This window comes from Streptopelia decaocto (genome assembly GCF_964273445.1).
Source record: "Streptopelia decaocto genome assembly, chromosome: 15".
Lineage (NCBI taxonomy): Eukaryota > Metazoa > Chordata > Aves > Columbiformes > Columbidae > Streptopelia > Streptopelia decaocto.
Genome location: NC_138670.1, coordinates 14,320,915 through 14,345,290, shown reverse-complemented (window position 1 = coordinate 14,345,290; position 24,376 = coordinate 14,320,915). Strand labels below are relative to the sequence as shown.

At 65.0% G+C, this 24,376-nt stretch overlaps 1 protein-coding gene across 5 annotated transcripts; it reads right to left on the bottom strand.

The window, feature by feature from the left end:
• Positions 1–78: 78 nt before the first annotated feature.
• Positions 79–23,057, bottom strand: SMTN (smoothelin). 5 transcript variants are annotated; one of them, XM_082066019.1, is made up of 22 exons: positions 22,905–23,057; positions 17,668–17,828; positions 17,344–17,437; positions 17,173–17,251; positions 16,745–17,082; positions 14,965–15,067; positions 14,509–14,762; positions 14,295–14,358; positions 12,904–13,002; positions 11,949–12,308; positions 10,767–10,870; positions 8,583–8,699; positions 7,147–7,515; positions 6,979–7,054; positions 6,540–6,704; positions 5,902–5,964; positions 5,674–5,737; positions 5,187–5,357; positions 4,992–5,112; positions 4,768–4,919; positions 3,280–3,451; positions 870–1,008 (listed from the first exon to the last, which is right to left on the bottom strand). In XM_082066019.1, the coding sequence occupies exons 1-21, from the start codon at positions 22,953–22,955 to the stop codon at positions 3,307–3,309; spliced, it is 3,150 nt and encodes a 1,049-aa protein (XP_081922145.1). In that variant the 5' UTR covers positions 22,956–23,057; the 3' UTR covers positions 870–1,008; positions 3,280–3,306. The 5 variants fall into 5 exon arrangements, with proteins under 5 accessions (XP_081922144.1, XP_081922146.1, XP_081922147.1 ...); XM_082066018.1 differs by lacking the exon at positions 3,280–3,451 and having other exon boundaries at positions 79–1,008; XM_082066020.1 differs by lacking the exons at positions 3,280–3,451; positions 8,583–8,699 and having other exon boundaries at positions 79–1,008.
• Between the last annotated feature and the right edge of the window lie 1,319 nt (positions 23,058–24,376).

Genomic DNA, 24,376 nt, shown 5'->3' with positions numbered 1-24,376 from the left:
GGCACTGCAGCGTGTGCTGCACTGGTGGCACAAAGCAGCAATGTGGCTGGGGAGAAGGACCCAAGGCGAAGGCGTCACCCTATAGAATAAACCTTTATTGTCTGGCTGGTGTTGGTACATGTGTCAACGCGGGTGTAGAGATGGTGATGGAGGGGTGAGCGGCACCGAGCACATAGTGCCCTGAGCTGAGCTGGGGAGGAGAGCAGGGGCTGCCGTCCCAGCTCACTCCTGGGCCCCCTCGCTCCCCCGGGGCCCCTCGCCTCCCTGCCCACTCCCCAGCATGCGGGTGCTGCAGCCCCCTGGTGTGGAAGTGGCCCAGGGTGCACATACGCAGTGGGAAGCAGGGTGTCAGCACAGGGCCGTGGAGCCGGCCCCAGGGAGGCGGCACCAAGCAGGGCCTACAGTGGGCAGAGGGGCTTCCTCACAGGGGCCAAGGAGAGCCGCTGGCAGACACACTGCGACCTGGGCTGGGCTGCAAAACCCTGCTCGGCCCCTGACCCATGCCAGCCCTGGGCCTGAAGGCGCAGCTGTGCCCAGACCTCCCCAGGGACACAAAGGTGCTGCCCACAGGTCAAACAGCTCCTGGAGAACAAATAATTTAACACACTGGAGTGCGGGAGGCAGCCAAGCTGGGGAGCATCCCTGGCAGCACCTGCCTGGCCCTGCGTTGCCCTGCCCACAGGGTCAGCCCGCAGCCAGCCAGGGCAGAGGGAGCTCCAGCGAGGCAGAGGCGCGGGGTTGCCCTGGTGGCAGAGCCCCCAGCGCCAGTCCTGTGTCCCCCCCAGACCCTCCTGGGGCAAGCAGCCCACTGGCAGCCCTGAGGGCAGGGGGCAGCGGGGTGGTGGGCAGGGCAGGCTCTAGCACTGTTTCTGCTGCATGCGCAACTCGTGGCGACGCAGGTGGTTGTAGAGGGACTGCACGTAGGTGAAGACACACTTGGCATCTGGCTTCTTCCCCATGATCATCATGTCTTCCACCTCCACCAACGGCACGCAGTCCACCAGCGTCCTGCAGAGACGCAGACCTCAGCATGGCTCCGGGCCAGCTGCCCCACCCCAGGGGCTGGGATGGGGGACCCACGCTGCCCCAGGCCTGCTGGCACTGGGCACTGCTGCCCTCAGCTCCTGCCCACCCCTCAGTACCCACTGCAGTCCCCTTGGTGCTGGCAGCCACCCCCTGCAGAGGCTGTGCTGACCCTCCTCCTCCTCCAGCTGATGAGGGAGACCTGCCAGCCTGCCCACACGTCTGTGCTGTGGCCCTGCCCCAAACGCCAGCAACTGGACCAGCGAAAGGCAGAGGGGTCCTGGTCACTTGCTGCCCATCACTCCTGCTGCAAGCCCTGGCCCAGCTCTCCTGCCTCCCACCAGCTCTGCCAGCCCCGTTCCCACACTCATGGACTCGAGCTCAGGGCGCTGCCTGCCCCAGGCACAGCACCACGCGTGGGGTGGGCACTGCCCCCCTCCACCAGCCCAGTGCTGGCTGTGCCCACCACCTGCAGCCCCACTGCTCTGCTGGGGTCTGCGCAGGGCCCTGCTCGAGCAGCTGCCAACCTTGGGGGTCCTGGCAGGCCGCAGCTTCTGGGCTCTGCCGCTGCCCCTTTGGGAGGGCCCTACCCTCACCACCCACCCAGCTCTCTGGCCTGCAAGTGCCATCTCTCTCCCGCTCTGGGGCTCTCTAGGCAGCTGGGGAGGTTCCAGCACAGTTTGGGGAGTCACTGGAACGGCCAGGCAAGGCACAGAGGGGAGGCCACCTCTGTCCTTCTGCCTTTCTGTTGGAGGCTGGGGCTGCACAGAAGCAACCCTGCCATGGCTGCCCCGCCTCAGCCCTGCCCAGGTCCCTCCACCCCTGCCAGGCAGTGTGGTAGGTGCCAGGGCCCACCAGGGTACAGACAGGGCTGGAGCACCCTGGGCTGCTGCTGCTAACGGCTGATGTGGCCATGAGTGCCTGGGGGGACTGCGCCAGCACCTGGGGGCTGCTTGGCGTGAACTGGCAGCCCCTGCTGATGCCATGGCCAGCCTGGCTGCTCTAGTCCCAGGGCCACCCTCCAGCGGGGGCTGTCCCCCAATGACAGGGTGCACTGGGCAGCTCCGAGCACAGGGAGGATCTGAATCCCAAACTGCCACGCACCACTACAACACCCCCCACAAGCCATCACCCCCATCTTCCCAGACAGCAGTAACCCTGCTGCACACCTCAGCCCGCCAGCACAGCCCACTCCAGCCCCCGGGGCTGGCACCAACACAGCTGAGGACAGACCCCAGCTGGTGCCAGTGCCCTGGGACACAGCAGGGCCACCAAGAGCCACACAGCGCCTGGTCATGCACCCTGCCACCCCAGCTCTCCCACAGGGCTGCAGCTGTACTGGAGATGATGCAGCCATGGAGATGATGGGTTCCAAGCTGATGGCCTGGCCAGCACTGGCCCCATCCAGGGATGTGGTTGCCTGAGCTCAAGGCCCCCTGCTACTACCCGCCCGGGCTCAGGAGGTGATGGCAAAGGAACAGCAGCGCAAGGAGAGCGGTTCTGCCCTTATAAAGCCATTGTTTGGGTCCCGGTGTGCTGGTGCTATGCAGAGCCGGGGGGAGCGGGAGCTCCAGCGCCAGCTGGGATGCCCCTGAAGACAAGCACAAACACTGCAAGATGAGGCAGGACCCAAGCCTTGACTCACAGTTTCCAGGCTCCCTGCTCTTGCCCATATATGAGCAGGCAGCACCTCACGGGCCGGGCCGGGCACCATGGCCCCCGCCTGGCCCCGCAACAGCGGCTGCAGCCCCTCCCTGCCGGGGGCGGCAGCCACCACCAGCCCCAGGCCGGGGAGGAGGCAGCAAGTGTGAACAGTGATGCTGGGGCATCCCATGGGGGCTCACCCACACCCAGGCAGCACCGCTCGGGCTCACGCTGCTGTAGAGCACCCAGAGCAGCACCCCCAGCTGCTCACCCCTGGGTCAGGCTCAGCCAACAGGGGAGGAAAGAGCTGCGGCAGCTCCATTCCCTCTCGTGCCATCCCCGTGGCTGGAAAGCCAACAGCCCCCCAAGGGTGATAGAGTCCCCGCCTCCCCAGATCCCCATGGATGCTCTTCTGGAAGGCCAGAGGCCAGCTGGCCACCTCTACCCCTCTCCTGACCACAGTTTGGCCCCGCTGGCCAAAGCCACCAGCACTCGTCCCTCGCCCACCTGCTTCCCCCAGCCTCTTCCCCAGCCACGGCGGCCGCTCCCCGGCCCCTCAGCCAAGTGGCGGCAGTGGGGCACGGGAAGGTATTTGGAGGAGAAGGTTCTCACCATCGCTCCCAGGGGGGTGAAAATGGGCTACGACTTTTTGGTTTTTACCAGCCCCTTCTGGACCAGGCAGCGATAGAATTCCTGAATGTATGTGTACACACACTTCCAATCTGGCTCGCGCATCCGGACCATGTCCTCCACGTCCAGCAACTGCGGACAGTCCGCGTGCTTCCTGAGGGCAGGGAGAGAGAGGGGCAAGCCAGTGACCGCAGCCCAGTCGGGGAGGGGAGAAAGAGAGAAAACAAGAGACACGGATCAATGCAGTTCCCGTCCCACCCCCGGGCAGATGCTGCTCTGCTCTCGCATGCTCTGGGAGTGCGCGATGCAGGGACAGGAGGGCTCTGGGCACTGCCGCACCAAGGCCATTCAGTGAGATTTCAGGGGGCACAAGCAAGGGAGGGGGAGGACAGGTGAGCGGTGTGGAGAGGCGTGAGGTCCAGAGGGAAGGACAGACAGAGGCAGGGGAGGAGGAGTGAAGTGTTCTGGCACGCCGGGTGCTCAGGGAGCGGGTTCCAGAGCGGAGCGGCGCTCTATATAGCCTCTATATAGACCCGCCGGGAGGATGGGGGGGGCGAGCCCAGCCCTCCTGCCCAGCTCTGCTTGGAACTGCGCGGCACAGCCCTGGTGCAGGAAGCTCAGGAGGAGACGCTCACAAGAGCTGGAGGAGGAGGAAGGACGAGAGGCCACCTGGCTTCCAGGCTGGAGAGATTGATGGCTCTCTCAAGTCCACACACTGGTTCCCCAATTCAGGCAAAAAGTCCATTACCAGGAACGCCAAGAGCCAGGCACACGGCCCCCTTCTCACTCATCCGAACAGCACCACAGCACCCAGGAGCTCGGGGGAGCTCCCAGCTCACGCCACCGCCCCAGGCACCGGCTGGGATGGAACCTCCACCTGCCCGGCCCTGCCACTGGGCAGGGTGCTGGAGGGGAGGAGGAGCGGGTGGGAGAGAGACAGAAGGAAGGAGAGAGGGGCTGGCTGCCAGCCCTCCAGCTGGACACGCTCCCATCTCTCAGCACCCAGAAAAACCAGAAGCAAAAGGGGAAGGGAAGAGACTGGAGAAGCTGCGATGGTGTTTGAGCTCCAATGACCGTGAAAGGAGGCACTTGGCACGGGCAAGCCCTGCTTCCCAGGGGCTGTGGTCCCACACCTGGCACCCCAGAATGGTATGTACTGCCTGCAGCCAGGTGGGCTCGGGGGCTGCTGCCCTGCCTTTGGCTGCTCTGCCCCACACCCAGCAAGCCCAGACCTCTATGTCCACCCTCGCCACGCCAGACTGGGTCGTGCTGGCTTCTCGTGGCGCTGTCCACGCTGCCACTGCTTTCTCCCAGTGTCCAAACCTTGTTGCACAGCACAGGGGGAGCGACGCTGACGGGCGCTCACCCCCAGCGCCATCGCCCCTGCCTGTGTTCCCTCGCCCCAGGCAGCAAGCAGGAGAGCTGCCCTGAGCTACCCTAAGCCCATGGGATGTCAAGAGAACTACGTACTCTGCGGAGGAGAAGGCCACTTCAAAGTTGTGGCGGCGGTTCTGAGGTGTCAGTTGGCTGTAGTCAAATGCCTCGGGGAAGAAATTGTGGACCAAGGCACAGAAGGCCATACCATCACTCCAGCTGGACGAGAAGTTCTGGATGTCCACGTGCTGCAGGGGCAGGAGAGTTATCAAGGGGCAGAGAAACTGGCCCTGGGGACAGGGAGAGGAGGTGGCACCCACCTCGTAGCCTCGGGTCTTGGCTCTGCACCAGTCCAGCAACATCTGCTTGATGCTGTTGGCATTGGTCACACAGCTGGAGGAGCGCTGCACGGCGCTGCGTGCTGGCGCGGGGTTTGGCGAGCTGTGGCAGAAGACACGGGTGTTATCCAAGCGGTGCTCGCTGCGCCCGCGAGCCTGCCCCCGGCCCAGCCTCACCTCCCACCCTCCTTCTGCAGCTTCTCCATCATGGCCTTGCGAGCCTGCGAGGCCGATGTCTTGGGCAGGCTCTGAGCTTTCATCAGCTCCTTCTTTTTCTCAGCCTGACGCCGCTCCAGCGCAGCCAGGCTGCTCTGCCTGGAGGCACTCTCGTCTTCACGGTCAAAGATGCTGGGAGAGACAGAGACAGAGTTAAGGGGGCTGTGGGCAGCCAGGGAAGGGCACATGGTGGCCTCAGCCCGCTGTCAGCCCCGGAGCTCTGGAGACCTCTGTGTCCCTGCGGGGTGGCCTCAAGTGCAGGCATCTCCATGCCCATGGAGGGAGCGATGTGGACTGCTGGACAAAGTGAGTGTGCCCCAAGGACCGGGAGGAGGCTTTGGGGACATGCCTGCACAAGGACACTGCAAGCTGGGCAGAGAGAATTTGTGTAAGCAGGAGGCTGACAGGGACTGCTTGGGGCTGATCCCAGGAAGGCACCACCGCTTACCTGCCTGTCTTCTTGGAAGAGGAGCTGTAGGATGATTTTGTTTGAACAAATGTGCTATTGCCACCTGCAGAGAGAGAAAGAGAGAGGCCTTGGGCAGGAGCCAAGGGAAGCAGTGCCAGGCAGGTGGGGGGCTCTGCCCATGCCACAGGCAGGGCTGGCTCAGTGGCAGCAACGCCCTTGGGGATACACCAGAGGATGCTACGGGGAAAGCACAGTGAAAGCTCTTACTGTCTGATCTCTTCAGATAACTCGACTCCGTGGTTGTGGTACGGGAGGTCTTGGTGCCATCACCTGCAGGGGGCAAGGAAATGGGATCAGCTGGGGCCGGGGGCAGCAGCATCCACAGACACCTACTGCTGTCGAGCACCCTCGCATCCACATAGTGCGGCAAGAAGTCTCAGGTGGTAAAGGAGTGGCCAGGGCAAGCAGAGCGGGGACAGCACAGCAAAAATGCCAGTGCAAAGGAGCAAGGGAACCAGAGCATCCCTGACCCCTGCAGCAACTCTCAGCTTGAGCCACACAGGGACTAGAAGAGCAGAGGCACAGAGGACAGGAGACAGGCCCAAAGTGCAGACAAGGCCCCTGCCACCCCAATGGGATGGAGGATTGGGTAGGAAGTCACCAGAGCAGATTCCTTAAAGATCCCCAGGCAGGATCAGAGCAAGCCAGAGGAGATGCAGCAAAACAGCCCTGAACCACGGTCCTGCTCCCAGCGTGGTTAAGGCATACCCACAACAAGTGGTGAGAGTCGCAGAGAGAAGCTGCAGTGGCAGAGTGTCAGGAAAGCCATTCCACAGCCTCCTGAAGGGCCAGCACACCAGCTGTGCTGGCAAGCAAGCCCCACGACCCCCCAGCATAGCTCATACTAGACTGGATGAGACGCTCAGTCTTGGTGACGGTGCTGCGTGCCGAGCCATCGGCTGACTGGGTGCTCTGCGTGGTGGTGGTCTCGGTGGCATGGCCGGCCCTCCCTGCCATGGCCTGGCTCCTTGTCTCCTGCAGCCGCTGGTCCCGCTCCTTCTCCCGCTGGTCTGCAAAGACAGGTGGGAGCTGGTGTCAGCAGGGAGAGGCAGGAGCAGTGCACACAGTCCCTGCCACACCAGGTGTCCTGCCTGCTGCTGCCATCCACAACTGGCTCGTGGGGAGATCAATATCCTCAGCCTGGCACAGCCAGGGGTGCAGGAGACCCAGTGCGCCCTCCTGCTTCACCACAGCTGGATGGCCCCACTCTAGAGCCCTGTCTGCTCCACCTGCAACACCACAACCACAGCCCCAGCCACCACTGGGGCTGCCATCCCCAAGTACCTCGCTTGCGCTGGCGCAGCTCCCGCATGGCATTTCGGATCAGTCGCCGCTCCTCGAAGTCTGTTGTCCGATCCAGCTACAGGAGGAGGTGGAGGTGAGCATCACCCCCCTGCCACCAGCTTGGAGTCCCCTTGCCTTCCCCTGGTAGCCCAGCAGCAAAGGAGGTACCATCTTATCCAGAACATCCTCATCCTCAATCCTGTTCAGCTCCTCGATATTCAGCTTGCTCCTTCTCTCCAGCTCCCTCACTTGGACCTTTTCCATGCCGTTGGGCAGCTCCGGCTCTTGTCTCGGTGCCTGGGGCTGCTCCATCACCAGTCTCGGTGCCTGGGGCTGCTCCATCACCAGTCTCGGTGCCTGGGGCTGCTCCATCACCAGTCTCGGTGCCTGGGGCTGCTCCATCACCAGTCTCGGTGCCTGGGGCTGCTCCACCACCAGTCTCGACGTCTGGGGCTGCTCCACCACCAGTCTCGACGTCTGGGGCTGCTCCACCACCAGTCTCGACGTCTGGGGCTGCTCCACCACCTCTGGTTCCATCTACAAGGACACCACCACGTGACTGAACCCCTGCTGGCTCAGCCACCACCCCCATGCTGCTCGGGGTCCAAGCCCCACATCACCCTGACACTTGCCCAGTGTCATGGGCAGCAGGGACTCTGGAGAAGACATGCTACATGCGGTGTAAGAGCTCACAACCGGTGGGACGCCACAGGCATCCACAGTGACCAAGGCAGGAAGGGGAGAGCAACATCCCCCCTTGTGGCACCCACTGCCCCGAGAGGGCCCAGGAGTCTCTGACCTCCCCTCGGTCTGGCTGCTAAAACATTCCCCAATATTCCCCAGCCCCATCACATCGGGTGCCAGGGCCCTCCAGCGGGCAGGGGCTGCCTGGGTGCTCAGGCTGGGCAGTGCCCAGTGCCCAGCAGCAGGCAAAGTGCTGGCAAGGCCAGTGCACATGATTAGCAGCACACGGGATTTCCAGGGAATTAAGGGATTTAGCAGAGAGAAGAGCTTGTGCAGGAGATCAAGAGCGTCCCCCGCATCCCTGCTCAGGATCTAGGCCAGCTCAGTCCCCACCAGAGCAAAGCCAGGACGCCAAGTCCCTTTCAGCACGACCCTCCAGCAATGCGCGCAGGCAGCGGGCCAGGCCTGGAATAGGGCAGGGAGGCAGCAGAGGGGACGTGCTGGCGCAGGGCCAGAGCAGCCCCACTGCGCACCTGGCCCCAACCTGCGTCACGCTGCCCCGGCCCAGCACCGCACCCATGGCAAAGCCACCGGCGGGAGGTGACACGTGCGCCCTTGCCGCCACCTGTGCCTCCCCACTGCTGTGTGCGGGCGGGGGCAGGACAGCTGCCTGCAGCCTGCCGGCACGCCGGCAATGTGGAGCAGGCAGGCGCCATTTGTCCCCCGCAGCAGTGAGCCCAAATGGTAGCAGCTCCCGGTGACACTTTGTTGCCCACGCACCACAGCCATAGTCCCATATTGTGCCAGGGGCTTCACCTTGGCTCCAGACACCCCTGGGACTGCCGGGAGCCCCACGGGCTGGTGCCACCCTCCCGTCCCCCCGCCAGGCGCTGCCGTGGGGCAGGGCTGCCTGCACTCACACCACTGTTGCTCCTGGAGAGGTGCAAGGTCGATTGCTGCCGCATGCTGGAGAAAGCAGGCGGATGGGCCACAGGGCTGCTGGGCTCCTCGGTGCCCTCAAAGTGGGCGCAAGGGTCCTGTGCTTCCAGAAAGAGGGTGCTGATGTCCTCCCCAGGGGGCTCTGGCCCCAGCCACAGCGCCAGCAGGTCAAGGCGGCGGCCCAGGCGCGCCAGCTCTGCCCGCAGCTCCAGGTGCTCCTCCTCCAGTGCCCGCAGTGCCCGCGCCAGGGGCTGCACCTGCTGCAGCGCCTGCTCCAGCTGCCCCTCCACCACTCCCCGGAAAGCCCCCAGCTCCCGCCGCAGCTCCATCAGCTCGGCCGCCCCGGCCTGCGCCAGCCCCTCCAGGCTGACCCCCGGCATGGTGGCGGTGCCAGCGCGCGCTGCAGCGTCCGCGCTCAGCTGTCCTCTGCCCTTTATAGGGGCGTCGGGGACACCACCCCCGGCTGGAGGCCGGCCCGGCACAGCTCCGCGCCCACTGAGCTATTCTTGTCGCAGCGGCTGGGGGTCCCGCACGCGGGTGCCAAGGCAGGCGCTGGCACCTGGCAGCGTTTCCAGCCCCAAGACCAGGCGGCTCGGCGAGGGGCAGCCCCACCAAGCAGCCCCCATCGGGCTGCTGCCAGTGCCCTCGGTGCCTGTTTGGGGGTACTGTGGGGCAGTGTGGGTGGGGTAGAGCCTCCACGTGCGATCAGCCCCAGACCATCACCGTGCCAGCTGCCTCATGGCCGGGGACCACCCACGTGCCCTTTTGTCCGAATGCCATCCTGCCCCTGGCCAGCATCACCCACAACACAGCGACACCGCCAGCCCCAGGCTGGTGCTGGTCTGAGGGCCTCAGTCGCCATCCTCCCATACTGCCTGGTGAACGCACCGGGGGACCAGGTCCCGTGCAATGGGCACAGGCAGCACCCCATCAGTCAGAGGACACGCTGCAGTAGCCACTGTCCCCAGATCCCCACACCCCACCAGCCCCTCCGACTGAGCCCTACCTGGCAGGGCCGTCAGCACCGCTGCCACTGCCTCCTCCTCCCTGCCCGTGGGAGAACACCTGGAGGCAGCGTCTCCCGCCGGGCGGCTGATGGGTCCCAAGCCCCCCACCCCACCAGGCAGTGCCGCTAATACCTTAATGAGAGCTGACAGGCTGCTTGGGCCAAGCCTGCCCAAGCGCATTAGCACGGGGAAAGAACCCTCTGTGGGCAGCAGGACCTGCCAGCGAGTGCCCCAGCTGCTGAGGGCGGCCCTGCCAGGCTGCGGGCGCTGCCTGCTCCGTGCTGGCGAGGGCCAAGCAGAGAGCCTGAGCCAGCGGCGCCATGGCCACCAGCAGTGCCATGGCCACCAAAGGAGCAGTGCCTGCAGAGCTGGCTCAGCGAGCCCAGGGCCACGAGCAAGGCAGCGCTGCACTTGACATCCTGGCTCGTGTCAAGGCTGCGTGCGCCTTGCATTACCCTAGATGGCCAGGAGCAGATAAAAGCACTAAAGGGGCTGCACACATGGAGCTGCCTCCTGCACACACCAAGTCCCATTGCCTTCAGCACCCCGCTCACCCCCCAAAAAGAACAGGGGCAGGTTTTTTTCTTTTCCAGTCGAACCCAAGAATCCCTCCTGGGTCAGGCAGGCTGGGGCTGCCGCTCCACTGCTGGCTTGAGCCTGCAGAGCAGCAGGAAGCAGAACCCCAGCCCACAGCTCCAGGGTGGGTCACAGACCCTCAGGGCGCACCCCCGGGCAGGCTGCCCAGCGCCACAGCCAAGGGCTCTTTCCAGGACAGAAAACAGAGGAGTGGGTGGGGATGGATTTTTCCGTAAGCTGCTTCCACCATAAAAGTTAGTTAAAACAGAGAGAGAACCACAGAAGGTTCCCAGCCCACTTCCCTTCCACCTGCCCCAGATGTCTGCATACACAGCGGCACAGTCCAGAGGGTTCATGTGGTTGCGGGTTCATGTGCAGACACACAAAAAAACCCCAACAAAACACCACCAAAATAAACCCAAGAAAACCCCAAAACCAAAAACAAAAGCCAGAGCTTCTGGACTGTGCTGCCAGCACCAACCCACCCACCCTCGTCACTGCTCCCCACCCCAAACCCAGGAGCCCCAGACCATGCCCAAGCGGGGCACAGCCCCACAGCACCCAGCCTCTCTGGGCACTCACCTTGATGACATTGCTGCTGACGCTGCTGATGCTGCAGACGCCACTGCCGCTGCTGGGGATGGTGGTGATGCGGATGGGGGTGCTCCGCAGCCCCAGGGTCACCTCTGCAGGGGGAGCGGGAGGCATGCAGGATTTGTGCCAGCCCAGCAGGCTCAGCCCTGCACCTGGGGAGCGGCTCTGGCCTGACTGCTGCACGCATCCTGATCAGTGGTGGGCATCGAGCTCTGACACAGGGGAAGGGCTCTGGGGACAGCCAAGGGATGGGGAAGCCAGGCCCCCTTCAGCAGCCCGGCTCTACCCTCCTTCCCAAGGAAGGGCACTTTCCACAGCGCTCCAGCTGAGCCAAGACCTCCCAGTGTGAGGGACAGCCCCAGGAGCATCCTAAGTCAGGCATGTCTGCAGGCAGGGACAGATCAGACACCATGCAGCAACAGGAATGGGACAGAGCAAGACAGCACGGATTGCCCTGGACCAGGACGTCAGTGGGGTCAGAGCATGAATGTGGGGCAAAGAACTGTGCACGGTCATAGGGATGGGACAGGGGATGGACCCTGGGCAAGAATGTGGCAGGACACTGAGGATGGGCACAGGCTGTGGGGCCAGACAGTCTCCCAGTACTGAGATGCCCTGAGCAGGCTGAGTGTCCCTGCCGAAGGGTGATGGCTACCAGGCAAGCTCCTGCCCGCAGCTTCCGCTCTTCTGGCAGTGCTCACTCTCTGCTCTGGGCCGCCAGCACTCAAATGCCACTGCTGCTGCTAACACATCCCAGCAGCGTCTGCCTGGCTTATCGCTACCCACTTGGCCATCGCTGCCCACCTGCCTGCTGGTTTCCACCTGCTCCCTGGTGCCCACTGCCCTGTCAGTGCCCAGCTGCCCACCAACACCCACTTGCTCTGACTGCCCACATCACCTTGTCAGGAGCTCTGTCCCATGGTGTCCCTGCCAGCGCCCACCTGCCTCACGGTGCACACTGCCCCTGCAGCGCCCACTTTCCCAGCCCCACCTCCCTGAGCGATGCCCACTCACAACCATCACCCCTGCAGTGCCCAACTGTCACGCTGCCAATCTTCCCCACCCAGTCTCCTGACAGATGCCACCTGCCTGCACCACCCGTCTCCCTCATCCCATTCTCCCCATGGATGCCCCTGCCCACGTTGCCCACCTTACCCGCCTGGTGCCCACCTGCCCGCTGGCTGCCGGGGGCGGCCACGACGCGGGGCGTGAGGGGCTGCATGCGCCCATCCTTGATCTCGATGGTGAAGTAGGTCTTCATGCCGTCAAGGCCAGGGCTGGCAGCGGGGCGGGGGCCGGCGGGGACCGGGGCCGGGCGCTGCTCTGCGCCTCCGCCGCTGCCGCCCCGCGCGTTTTGAGCGGGCCCCGGCGGGGCCGCGTGGGGCCCCCGCTGCCATTGGCCGGGGCCGGCCCGCCCCCCCGCGCTGCCCGCCCCCGCCGCGCCGGGGGCCGGTCCCGGACCCGTCGGGGTGAAGCGCTGGGCGCGCTCCCGCACCGAGGATGCCCGCGGCGGCCCGGCGGGGCTCGGCTCTGCGGGGGACAGGCACGGTGTGGCCACCAGGGCTGCAGCGACCTACAGGTGTCCCCGCCATGCATGCTGCACCCCCCTGCCCGGCCCCGCACAATGCACGCAGCGCCCCGGGGTGCCCTCTACCGTGCCTCCTGTCCTCCCCACACCCCCCCCCCCCCCGCCCTGAGGTGCCACCACCATGCATGCTGTCCCCAGGGTGCCCACCACACATGCAACACCTCCGGCTGTGGTGGCACACGCGCTGCCCCAGTCCCCAGGCTGCCTGCAGCCCTTCAGAGTTTCTGCTCCCGCTTCTGCTGGGGCCTGGCTGCGCGTGCACGTGGGTGGGGAGGGATGGGTGCCGGGCAGGGATGGGCGCCGGCGAGGGATGGGCGCCGGCGAGGGATGGGCGCCGGCGAGGGATGGGCGCCGGCGAGGGATGGGCGCCGGCGAGGGATGGGCGCCGGCGAGGGATGGGCGCCGGGCAGGTGGGCAGCCAGCAGCCAGCCCCGCTCAGCCAGGGGCATCCTGCCACCACAGAGCTCAGCGCCTGCCCAGGCTCTGCCGGGGTCCGGGAAGCAGAGAGAGCGGAGGCAGCCACCGCTGGGACCTTACCCGTGCGGCCGGCTGGGCGCGGAGAGGAAGGTGCTTGCTCCCACCGGTGAGTGTTCAGGCGAGCCTGGGTCCCCGCTATATCCTGGGTGGGCACCGCCACTTGGGAAAGGACATGTCAGATATGCAAGGAACAGGACAAGGGGGGCAGAGGGTGAGTGTGGCATAGGGTGCTGTTGCCATCCCCACCCCCCTACAAGCACAGCACCCTGGGGTCCCCCTCCATGTCACCTCACACTCCCCAGAGCGTAGTGCCAAAATGCACCAGCACTCACAGACAGCTGGCTCTGCCCTGCAGTGCCAAAAGTACAGCGCAGAGGAGGGCAAAGCGGAGGTGGGGCACTAGTGCCACAGCAGGGGCAGCAAGTGGTACCTGGGGTCTGTGCCAAGAGATTGGGATCACCCCTGCACCTGCCAGGCCCTGGCATAGCAGAGCCAGCCCAGGATTGGCTCTGGAGAGGAGAGGGGGCTCAGTGGCTCAGCCCCCACCCATGGAGCAGACAGGCACCAAACAGGCAGCACTCTCGCCTGGGGCTGGAGTTGCTGGTGCCCAAATGGGGGGCTCAGCCTTTCTCCAGGACCCAGATTGGAGACCCCAGGTGAGGCAATGGGGTCAGGTCCCGCACACTTCCATCCACCCTGGGGCTGTGCCACGCTGCAGTCCACCACCCCCTAGCATCTCCCCAGGGCTTCTGCCTTCCCAGGAACCAGCAGCCCATGGGGCTTCTGGGAGGAAGGGGACCTCCACCTGCAAGAGCAGCCCCAAGTGGGAACCTTGACCCTGCGGGCAGTGAGCCTCTTTGTGTTTCCCCCCTCCTCCCTCCGTTTCCTCCCAGAGCAGCCGTGGGGACAGTTTTCTGGGAAGCAGGAAGAGGGCAGGTGCTGGCCCTGCCATCCCTCAAGGCTGCGGGGAGGACCCAGAGGGTGCTGGGCCCAGCCGGGCCAGCAGGCACAGCCCCGGGGGGTGGGCCGGGGCCAGCAGGCGGACGGCTCCCAGCCTTATTGGGACAAAGAATGCAAAAGGCCGGGGTTTGCTGCAGGCACCAATTCCCTTTCATGGCCCTGCTGCTGCCCAGCCTGGAGCTGGGGGATGGATAAACAGCCCGCAACACCTCATTCCCCCGGCACCCAGCTGGGGCAGACACTGCACGGCCAGGTGGCAAATGGCCACCAGCTGGAGATGGCCCCTGGCCTATCCACATCCTGCCCTCACATTTCTGCCCCAGCCTGTGTGGGCATAAGTCACATCCCCAAGACTGATGCCCTTCCCCGCACCACTGAGATGTGTGTGCCGCAGAGCAGGCGGGCAGTGGGGGACCCCTGGGACAGCTCTGCCCAGCTGGTGGGGGGGGGCCAACAGCCCCAGCACTCCCTCCCCACGGGGCTGCACTTACCCACGGGTGGCTCCCCATGCCTCCCAGCCGGCCCCAGCACCTGGCCACGCAACCCAACACCAAGCTGCAGGGAGGAAAGGGGGCAAATCAGTCAGCTGGGGGGGGCCACACCCTCCCCCCCCAAACCTTCACGCCAAAGTGCCTTCACCCATGGGATCACCAGCCGCTGTGAAGGAAGCAGCGATGGCCCCAGCCTGTGCCGCCAGTCCTGTACCTGACTGCTGGCACCGGGCTGGCACAGGTGGGGCTGCTCCACCCGGCGGCTTTGCCCCGCACCGGGCTCCTGGGTGCCGGCAGGGCTGCCCGGGCCCCCGTCCTTCCAGGCTGCCTGGTGCTGGCCTGTGGGCTGGGCAGCACCCAGGGAACACAGCTGGGCCCGCTCTGGCTCCTTGCCACCATCTTCAGGCTCCGGACTGGGCTCTGGGGGCAGCTGCAGCTCCGGGAGCACGAGGGTCCTGGAGACCACAGCTGTGGGAAAGAAGAGACGCTGTGCACGGGGGAAGCCTGCTCCCGTGGACCCACCAGGCGCCCAGCTCCCCTGTCCGCACCGCTGGGATATGCCGTGCTGCCCTCTCCATCCTCCCGCCCCTGCCCACAGCTGGCCCAGCACTGCTCCCGCTCCGGGCACACACCCGGACAGGGCTCTGCCACCAGCATGTGTGGGACTCACCCTGGGTGCTGGGTTTCTGGGGGTCTCCCGCCTCCTGGCTGCATAGCTCCTGCATTCCAGCCGAGACGTGTTCCTGCTTCACTGCATCATCTGGCTTGTGGGCCTGGGGAGAGCAGCGGGTGAGCACAGGGCCAGTGCCACTCCAGTCTCTGGCCAGGTCACCCTGCTCCATCACTGACACCTGGCCATGAACTTTCCGCAGGCCGTGGCCCCTTCCCATGCCACCTCGCCTACATGCTGCTGAGGATGGACAAGCTACCCCCTCCACAGAGGTCACTGCAGGAGTCTGGCAGGCGAACAAGGGTCCCCACACCTGCTGTCTCCAGCAGGCAGTGAGGGGGACGTCATGTCTGCTCCAGTGGGGGATCTAAACCTGGTGCTCCTGGCACTCCTCTGTGTGGGGCTGATACGCACCAGGGCATGGAGCAAGGAGCTGGCTGTTGGGACGCTCTGTGCCTCCTGCCACAAGTATACCAGCCTCGTCTAGCATGGATACCAGAAGGTGGGAAGAGAGGAGAACTCCTGCCCAGTGCCCTCTGTCCCCTTCTGCCCCCAGCCCCAGAGCTGCATGAGGCAGAGAGTACCCAGTTTGGCATCACTCCGTCCCTGCCCACAGCACTAGCAGTTTGGCAAAAGATGGGATGCTCTGGGACCGCAGGCAGGTGACAGGTGTGTCCCTGACACATGCCTGAGCAGGGCCAGGGTGTCTGGGTGTCACCAGCGATGGCACAGGGTGCAAGTCCTGGCTCTGCCAGTGCCTCCGGCAGCACTTGTGGGCTCCAGATGCGGAGGTGACTCCAGAGCAGGGGGAGGTGGAGGGGGTGCACAAGGGAAGCTGGACCCAAACGCAGGCACCACTGCAGCCATCTTTTAAGGGAAATGGTGTTGTGTTTGGAGTAATCAGCTGAACAGAGTGGGAGAGCCCTGCCAGCTGCTCGGGAGATGGCCCAGCATGGCCAGGGCTGGGAGCAGCGTGCCAGCACATCCAGATGGGGAAGACAGACAGTGCTGAAAGGTGGCACAGGGCCACAGCCCCAGGGCACACAGGCAGGAAAACTGGGCTGAACACAGGTGAACGTGGGTACTCGCACCTTCCTTCTCAGCTTCTCCCTTCCACATGCTCTGTCCCAAAGGGCAACCCCACATGTTGTCTGTACAGGGACTTCCTACTGTCACAAGAGCCGCAGTCCCCTGCAGGGTCACCGCCGCTGTGCAGGAAACCCAGGCTTGTCCTTGTTCCTTCCTGTCCTGCCCACTAGCTCATGCTTCCCTCAGCCATGGCTGGTGCGGACCAGCCTCGCTCCAAAGTGAGCCCCAGCTGCTCAGGGGCCAGCAGAAACAACCAGCAGGGGCCCAGGGGGTTCAGAGTTTCTGCCTGCGCAGGAGGACTGATGCACACAGCTGCCGCAGGCAGGATGAGCGGCTGTCGCCTCCAGAGAGCAGCATTCCTGCAGAACTGCTGCGGGGAGGGGGCACCAAGTGCACTGAGGGGCCTGCAGACCCCTCGCTCATAGCACTCGCACTCAGGCTGCATCCCCAGGGAGAAGCCCAGAAGCAGCCAGACCTGAGCCCCCAGCCCTTGCTCACCTCTGCTGGGGCCACACTGGCATAGCCCAGCTGCATCCCCCATGTCCCCAGCTCCACCTGCCCTGGTCCTCTTGGGTGGGCAAGCCCAGCATGCCTGGGGCTTTGCACATCAGGGAGGCAGGTACAGGAGCTAAAGGGAAGGGTGGGGAGGGCTTTAGTGGCCCTGTCCCCCAGCAGCGCCCTGCACACTCACCGCTGAGCCTCCGGGTTCCTCGGCAGGGGGTTGTTCTGCAGCTCCCCTGTAGCTGCTCTCCTCTGGCCCAGCCAGCGCTGACTGCTCCGCATCATCCTGCTGGCTGCTCTCCCCACTCCTGGCTGTGGCCAGGGGCTCAGCACTGCCCTCGCCACAGCTCTCCCTGCTCCCAGCTAGGGCTGTCAGCTCTGTATCGTCCCTCAGGCTGTTCTTCCTGCTCCTGGACAGGGCTGGCGTTTCAGCATCATCCCTCTGGCTGCTCTTCACATCCCCAGGCACAGCAGGGCGCTCACTGCCGTCCCTCTGGCTGCTCTGCACGTTCCCAGCCAGGGCTGCAGCTGGATGGGAGCAAAGGTGTTTAGGAAGGAGCTGCCCACATTCCAGACTCTCTGGGGTAGCTGTGCTGGGACGCAGGGACAGTGCCTCACCTTCAATCTCCTCAGCCCGCAGCTTGCGTATCGCAGCTCGGATCAGCTTGCGCTCCTCGTACTCACCCGCCGCCCGCAGCTGCAAGAGGGAAAGACCCAGGAGAGAAGAAGGGTCAACCTGGCACACAGTCAGTCCCAGACCACAGTCAGCTATGGCGCACGGTCACTCACCAGTTTTGTCAGCTCCTCCACGTCAGTGATGGCTTCGAGCTGCCGGGACAAGGCAGCCAGGGCCGCCTGCTGCTCCTCCTCCAGACGCCGGGACCTGTGTGGGGGTGAGAGTGGCCAGCCGGGAGCTGCCGTGGGTGCTCAGGACCAAAGTCCTCTCATGGGCAACAGCCCATTCAAGCAGCGGACCCCACCCGCATGCCAAGCCGCTTGGTGTGGGGCTGCTCCCACCCTCTGTGCAAGGTACAGTGGGGCCAGGCATCAAAGTTACCAACCCCTGGGGCAGAGGCGGGGGCGAGCAGGACCCCCACCGCACGCCAGACTCACCGCGGCCAGTTCTCCTTGTCGTCCTGCCGGTGGCTGCCGCGCTCGGGGCGGAAGCGCTTGGATGCCAGCGCCTCCTCGTCCCGCTCCAGCTCCTGCCGCTGCAGCTCCCTGATAGCCGAGCGGATGCGGCGCCGCTCAGCCAGGTCCAGCGTTGCCTCCAGCTGGGTGTGACAGGGTCGGACTCAGCACCAGCTCCGGCCGCTGTGGCCCCCAGCTCAGCCCTGGTGCCGCCCCGTGCTGGGCTGCCCACGCACCATACAATGGGGCCGTCTGTCCGGCGGGGCCCACGCACACAGTGCCTGCTGCCCGGCACCGCCTGGCCCCGCGGGGAGCGGGCATGGCCCCCCGAGGCAGGATTCCTGGACCAGCCATGGTGAGGTGGGGCAGCCACAGTGGCACTGAGATCTCCAGGCACGTGAGGAGCAAGGAGACAGGGGCAGCATGGCATGAATGCCCATCGATGGTCCATGCGGCCCCCAAAGGAGGGTTCCCTGCGGCCCTGCCCCATCACTCCATCAGCAGAGAGACGAGCCCGCCTGCCCGTGCCAGCCCTCCCGCAGCAGGGGGGGACAGCAGAGCCTGTTCTCCTGCCACCCCCACAGCAGGAGGTGCTGGTTGGAAGGGTCCCAGCACTCCCCCAGGGAGGGCCCCCCCGGCCCTCCCGCATGCCTCCCCCCTCTCACCCAGTGCTAGAGGATGGCTGGCAGCTCTCAGAGCCAAATCCATGAGCACGATCTGTCCTAAGTCAAAGTCCAACCCCCTGTGAGTGGGAAGCACAGCTATGTTCTTCCCACAGCCCCGCCACAAACATCTCATGGGTGCTCCTCAGCCCACCTGCCAGGGGCACCCAGCGTTGCTTCCCCTCTTCCAGACCAGGTCCACAGCCCTGCCACCAGCTCAAGTGCCTCAAGGGGGGGCAAGCATAGCATCCCCCACACTGAAGAGTGGCAGAAGGCAGCCGGATCTGCAGGGAGAGGCCAACCAGGGCAATGGTCCTCCCACTGTCCTGCTGTGGGACAGCGGGACTGACCCAGCGCTGGGAACCCAGGAGGCGATTTCCCATGGAGCTCGTTAAAAATAAACCCCGTGACCCACAGCAGCTGCTGTCAGCGTCAAGCACTGGCATGCTGGGAGCAGCTGCGGCTGCACCACGGGACAAGAGCATCAGTCCCCTCCCAGCCCCACAGGCCACCGCAGGGCCACCACCAGGCCACCCATCCAGGGTCTTCAGGTTCCACTGCAGCAGGAATCCAAGGTTGTTCCCTCAGCCATGCCCAGGCTGAGCAGTGCCAAGGGCTCTAAACCACCACCTGCAGAAACCCCTGTACAGAGCCTCCAGCAAAGCCATCACCCTTTGCTCTCCCTCCTTGGAGTTTGGGGACCAGAGCAGGATATTTCCATCCCAGTTGAGCTAGCAGGCACACGGCCACCACGTACCGCCCCAGTGGCAGCCAAAATCATGGTCCTCCAGCCCCTGCCAGCCTCAAGACCCCAACAGGAGCATTATCCTTCCCCAGCTGGGAAGACCCCAGTGTGATGCTTGGCAGCTGGGACCGCTGACCCCCAGGGAGGCTCCTCCGGGATAGCCCAGTGCTGGAGACACACGCAATATTTGGGGCAGCTGCTTGAAGCCAGGGTGCTCCCTCCTGTGCCGGCTGGCAGTGCCATCCCTCCCAACACATTGCAGCCACTTATTACATCCCGCAGCAGCACAGGAGCCTGCAGAGCCAGGGCCTGCCGCCGCCCCCCTTGGTGTCTTGTCTGGAGCTGCCACCTCCACTGGCACAAGGGCAGGGAAGGGGCCGGGAAGAACAGGGGGATGTCGGGGTGGAAATCAGCCCCTCCATCCACATGGGCCTCCCACTTCCCATCTGTGCTCGTCCTGCCTGCCCTGGGGCAGCCGCCGGGACGCTGCTGCGGGCACGGAGGGACGCTGGCTGCCCGGACAAAGGCACGGAGACAGGGCCTGTCCCTCTGCAGCTCCAGCAGAGACCGCGGCCACCCGAGCTGGCCAGGAAGCCCAGCTCCACCATGCACAGGGTGGGAGCGATGGAGCCTGGTCCAGCAGATGTCCTGTGGCAAGCACGGCTCTCCCCACAGCCACACAAAGGCCACGAGGACTGAAAAACACTCCTGTGCTGCACACTGGCAGGCCGAGGTCCCGGCCCTTCACTAAATAAGCTGCTGGTGGTGCAGCCCCGGCAGCTGGGTCAGAGCAAAGCAGGGGTGGCAGCAGCTGCAGAAGCTGGGAGTGCTGGGAAAGGGTGGACACGACAGGACACCAGCCCTGCGCACCCCAGAGTAGGGGTGGCACCCCCATGCTGCGTGAAACCCACCCGCCAGCTCCAGGGTCTGCTCTGCCCAGGAGGCTCCAGCTGGCACCTGACCTGCACCCGGGTCTTGGATGGCTTCTCCGTGTGGTACAAACAGCAGCAGGACAGGAGAAAGAGCTTTGTCCCAAGCCCACGTCAGCAGGGAGCCGGGATGAGGCAAGCGAGTGTCTTTAGAAGCTCCGTGGCCAGCGGCGACGGGGAGCGCGCCGGAAACCACAGCTGGAGCCAGCGGTGGGAAGGGGCCAAGGGGCCCGGCGCTGCCGGCACAGGCAGGCCCAGGGATCGGCACATGCCAGGGCCCCAACGGCCCTGCCCAGCCAGCAGCAAATTAATGGTTACGAGCAAACGCCCGCCTCGTACACACAAAGTGGCTTTGTGAAAAGGGTGCTGGCAAGGCACCCGTGGGCTGCTTTCCTGATGATGCCCAAGCACAGCAATGTTCAGAGCCCCAGCACGGCTGGCAGCTCCTCCAGGAGGGCTGTAATTAGCCCTGCATCCATCCGGCTCCCCAGAACAGCTGAGCACAGAGTCCTTGCGAGGCTGGAGCACGGCCACAGGGAAACTGCTCTGGGGACAGGAGTGAAGCACATCAAGCACCTCCTGTAGACACGAGCTTCACTGCCACCTTTGGAAGGAGCCACAGAGACAGCGGCTGCCTCCCAGGCAGAGGAAAGCAGGCAGGATGGCTGGGTGACAGGAAGGAGTATGGCTGGGACACAATGCTTCTCAGGGCCATTGAAGCCCTTCCCAAAGGCCACCAAGTGTAAGAAGGGGACCTCATGGCCATGACTTTCCTAGCTCAAGCCTGCTTGTTTCTGCCTGCAGGGAGATTTGCATCTTTCCTGTCTAATTAACCAAGGTGAGACCTGGAGGGGCCAGAAGAGGGGAGCATTGCCCAGCCCTGAGCCAGCTGACGACAGCCTGGAGCTCAGCATAGCTCCAAGCACTCAAATGACGGCCTGCTTCCAGACACCCAGCTAAGGGCCACCCTGCAGTGCCATCTACCCTGTTCCCTGCAGCTCCCTCCCTGAGCTTCTCCAAGCCCTTGTTCACCTTCATGCTGCACCACAGGTTCATCCCAACTGGCCTCCTGGGACTGCGGCAGGAACCGCATGGGTGCCTATGGGAAGGAGTTTGGCAGCAGAAGCTCCCGGGCAGCTCCCAGCCCAGCCAGCATAGCAGCGGTCCTGGCAAGGAGGCTGCAGGGACCTGCTCACATCCCCCAGACTCCTTCTTCCAGGACATCCAGGGACACCACAACACTGCTGTCACGGTCTCTCTGGGAGAAGGGAGGAGAAACAGCCCAGAGTTAAATGCTGGGGAGGGCAGAGGAGCAGGGAGGAAGCGGTGGGAGAGGCAGTTTTCCCTTATATGGGCTAATCCTCTTCCAGCTGAGCGGAGCCAAAACCTAACCAGAAAGAAAAATAATTCCTTCTCCGCGTCATGTCAGCTTGGAGCAGGCTTTCCCCGGCCTGCGCCACACAGGCACGGGGAGACTCAAGCCACAAGCAGGGTGCTGTGGGGATGCAAAGCCCCAGACGGTCAAAGATGAAGCCCCAGGGAGAAGCGGTGCTTGCCGCGCGGGTACGATCCACCTCTGCAGCCGGCTGGAGATCCAGCTGCACCACAAACTCGACACCCACCCCATCACCGCTCTATCTCAGCCCAGAGACCTCAGCTGGGACATGGCAGAGCCAGAGCACTGACAGGACAGGGGAAACCCAACCACTCATTCCCAGTCCTTCAGGGCTCCCCATTGGCCCTGATGTCACCCCACAGAGAGCGGTGGGCTCTCAGCCCACCAACAAAGGGCAAGTCTGCATGTTGTCACCCAGAGCAGGCTGAGGGTGCCACATCAGGAGGCTCTGGCAGGGTAACACAACCCCGATGTTGACCCCCTGCCCACAGCACGGCGCAGCTCCCGCTTCCCGCCGATGCCACAGCACCCCAACTCTTTCCTGTTCCCGCAGAAGCACCTTCCCGGCTGACTCAGCTTCCTGCCGTAACCATTCCCCAGCACCCGCCTGGGCCACCCCAGCAAACCCTCAGCCCTGAGCCTGCCGTGTCCCAGAGCTGGAGGGAAGGGCAGGGCTGCCCAAAGCTGTTCAGCACTTTGTAAGGCTTCCTGGCACAACAGCCCTGGCGGAGCAGGTCAGAGCCCAGCACACACAGTCCCACATTTGGGACACACAGGCACTTGTCCCCCACGAGCCCACCCAGCCCCGGCAGCTGTGAAGTCAGGGCTCAGCTCCAGCTCTGACTCCCGGGGGAAGAAACAGAGCAGGGAAGCAACTTGGATGTTGCTCCAGGAGCTGCCGCACAGGAGATGCCCAACCATGAGGGCACAGAGCCTGAGGAGCAGCCCCTGGCATCGCAAAAGCAGAGACCTGGGCCAGATAGCAGCCGGCACTGGGACAGCGGTGAGCCGGTAGCTGAGCCGGCAGCAGGAAAAGTCTCAGGCTGGAGCCACCAGCCAAGGAGATGGAGCAAATGGACAGACATTACAGGCTAAAAGAGGATGTGAGCAAAGGGCCAAGTGTAGCCAACGCGGGAGGGCCAGAGTCTGTGGAGCCACTGGGGCAGGAGAAGGGCTTGTACTAGAGCCCAGGCGTGCCCCGAGCTCCGGCCCAGGCCAGCTCGGGCCCCCCCCGGTGCTGCTGCCCGGGAGCCCCCAGGCACCGCAGCAGCTCCTCGCCAGCGTCCCCATTCGCCCCCAGCCTGATGTTCAGCGGCGGCTCCTCCACCCGCGGAGGCGCAGCCGGGCCCGTGCTCCTGGGACAGCCACCACCTCCCCTGCCCTGGCGGGGCGCAGGGAGCCGGGGCACCGCCAGCCATACACCGACCCGTGCCCCCGGGAGCCGCCACAACCGCCATGCCCCGGCCCTGCCCGCCGCGGGGACTCACCAGCTTCCGCAGCGCTCCCTCGTCCATGCCGACGAGGTTGTCCTGGGACATCCTGCCCGCCCGCCCCGCCGCTGCTGCCGGCCGAAGGCGCGGCGGCGGCCGAGACAACAAAGGACGGCCGAGGCGGCGCGACCCCGCACTCGGCTCCGGCCCGGCCCGCCCGCGCTCCCGCCCGCGCCGCCACCGCCCGCCGATTCCCGCCGCCCCGCCCCGCCGGCTCCGCCCACGCAGCGCCCGCCGCCGCCATTGGCTCTTCGCTCCGGACGGTCCGGCCCCGCCCCGCCTGGCCCCGCCCCGCTCGGCGCGGGGTCCCGGTCCCGGCCCGTGGGGCTGAGCGGAGCCGCCGCCGTGCCCCGGGCTCCCTCGGGCCTCACGCGGAGCGCAGGGGCGATGCCGCGGGTGTCCTGCCCGCGCGTTCCGTGCCGCGGCGGTCGGGCCTGGCCGGGCGGGGGATCGCACCCCCCGAGCGGTCCCGGCGCAGCCTTTCGCGACAGCTTTTAGCGACCCGCCAAATGCGAGCGCTGCCCGCAGAGCGGCCCCGCGACCCCCGCCCTGCCCGCGGGCGCGGAGGGTGGGGTGGCAGCGGGCGATCTCCTCCGGCGGTCAGCCCGCGGAGCCCGCTTGCTTCAGTACCTCCCGCACGGGGCCTGCGGGAGATCACACCGTGGGGGGCACCCTGCACACTCTGTGGGGCTCACGTTCGCCTCTTCCTGACACCTTCGCAAGATTCATTCCCAGGGCTCTGCCAGACGCCGCACCCCGCAAGGGCTTCCTGGGGACATGGCTGTGTTGCCTCACATATTCCCAAGCAGTTGCTCACACTCAGGAGCTGCTCATGGTGTCCTCAGCCCTTCCTGGCCCTACACCATCCCACAGCACTCTGGTTTGGCCCATACCTCTCTCAGTCGGTCTTCTGCTGCCCCAGGACAGGGTATAAATACTCCTCTACCACTCCCAGCAGGCCCCATCTCCCGGCCAGGGATGGGAGCAACAGGGGATACAGAGATTCAGAGGTATACATTCCTCCAGGCTCCCGTCTCATCCCAGAGGGCAGTGCCAGAAGGACATCCAAGCCCAGGTGTCAGGGTGGAAGGAGGATCCTGTGGAGACCCCAAGCTCCCCACCTGGGAGGCTGCAGCTCAGACTTGGTGGGGTTCAACCTTGTTTCTGGCAAAGGCCAGTAGACATGGCTGGAGAGCCTGGACAAGCCTGGCCAGCTCTGAGGTGCTGTGGGCTCTGCAGAGCAGGCAGCTGCCACCTGTTTCCAGCTCCTGTGAGAGGGGGAGAGGTGCTGCACCCCTGCCCTGTCCTACAGCTCAGAGACCAAAGGGCTTCCCCAGAGCAGGTCACTGAGATCCAGTTCACGGCTCGTCTGGGAGTTTCCAGCTCCCTGGGGATGGAGCAGGGCCGCAGCCTCCTCTGCCCCAGGGAAAGACCCACCACTGCAGCCAGAAATTGGGCTGTGCTGGAGG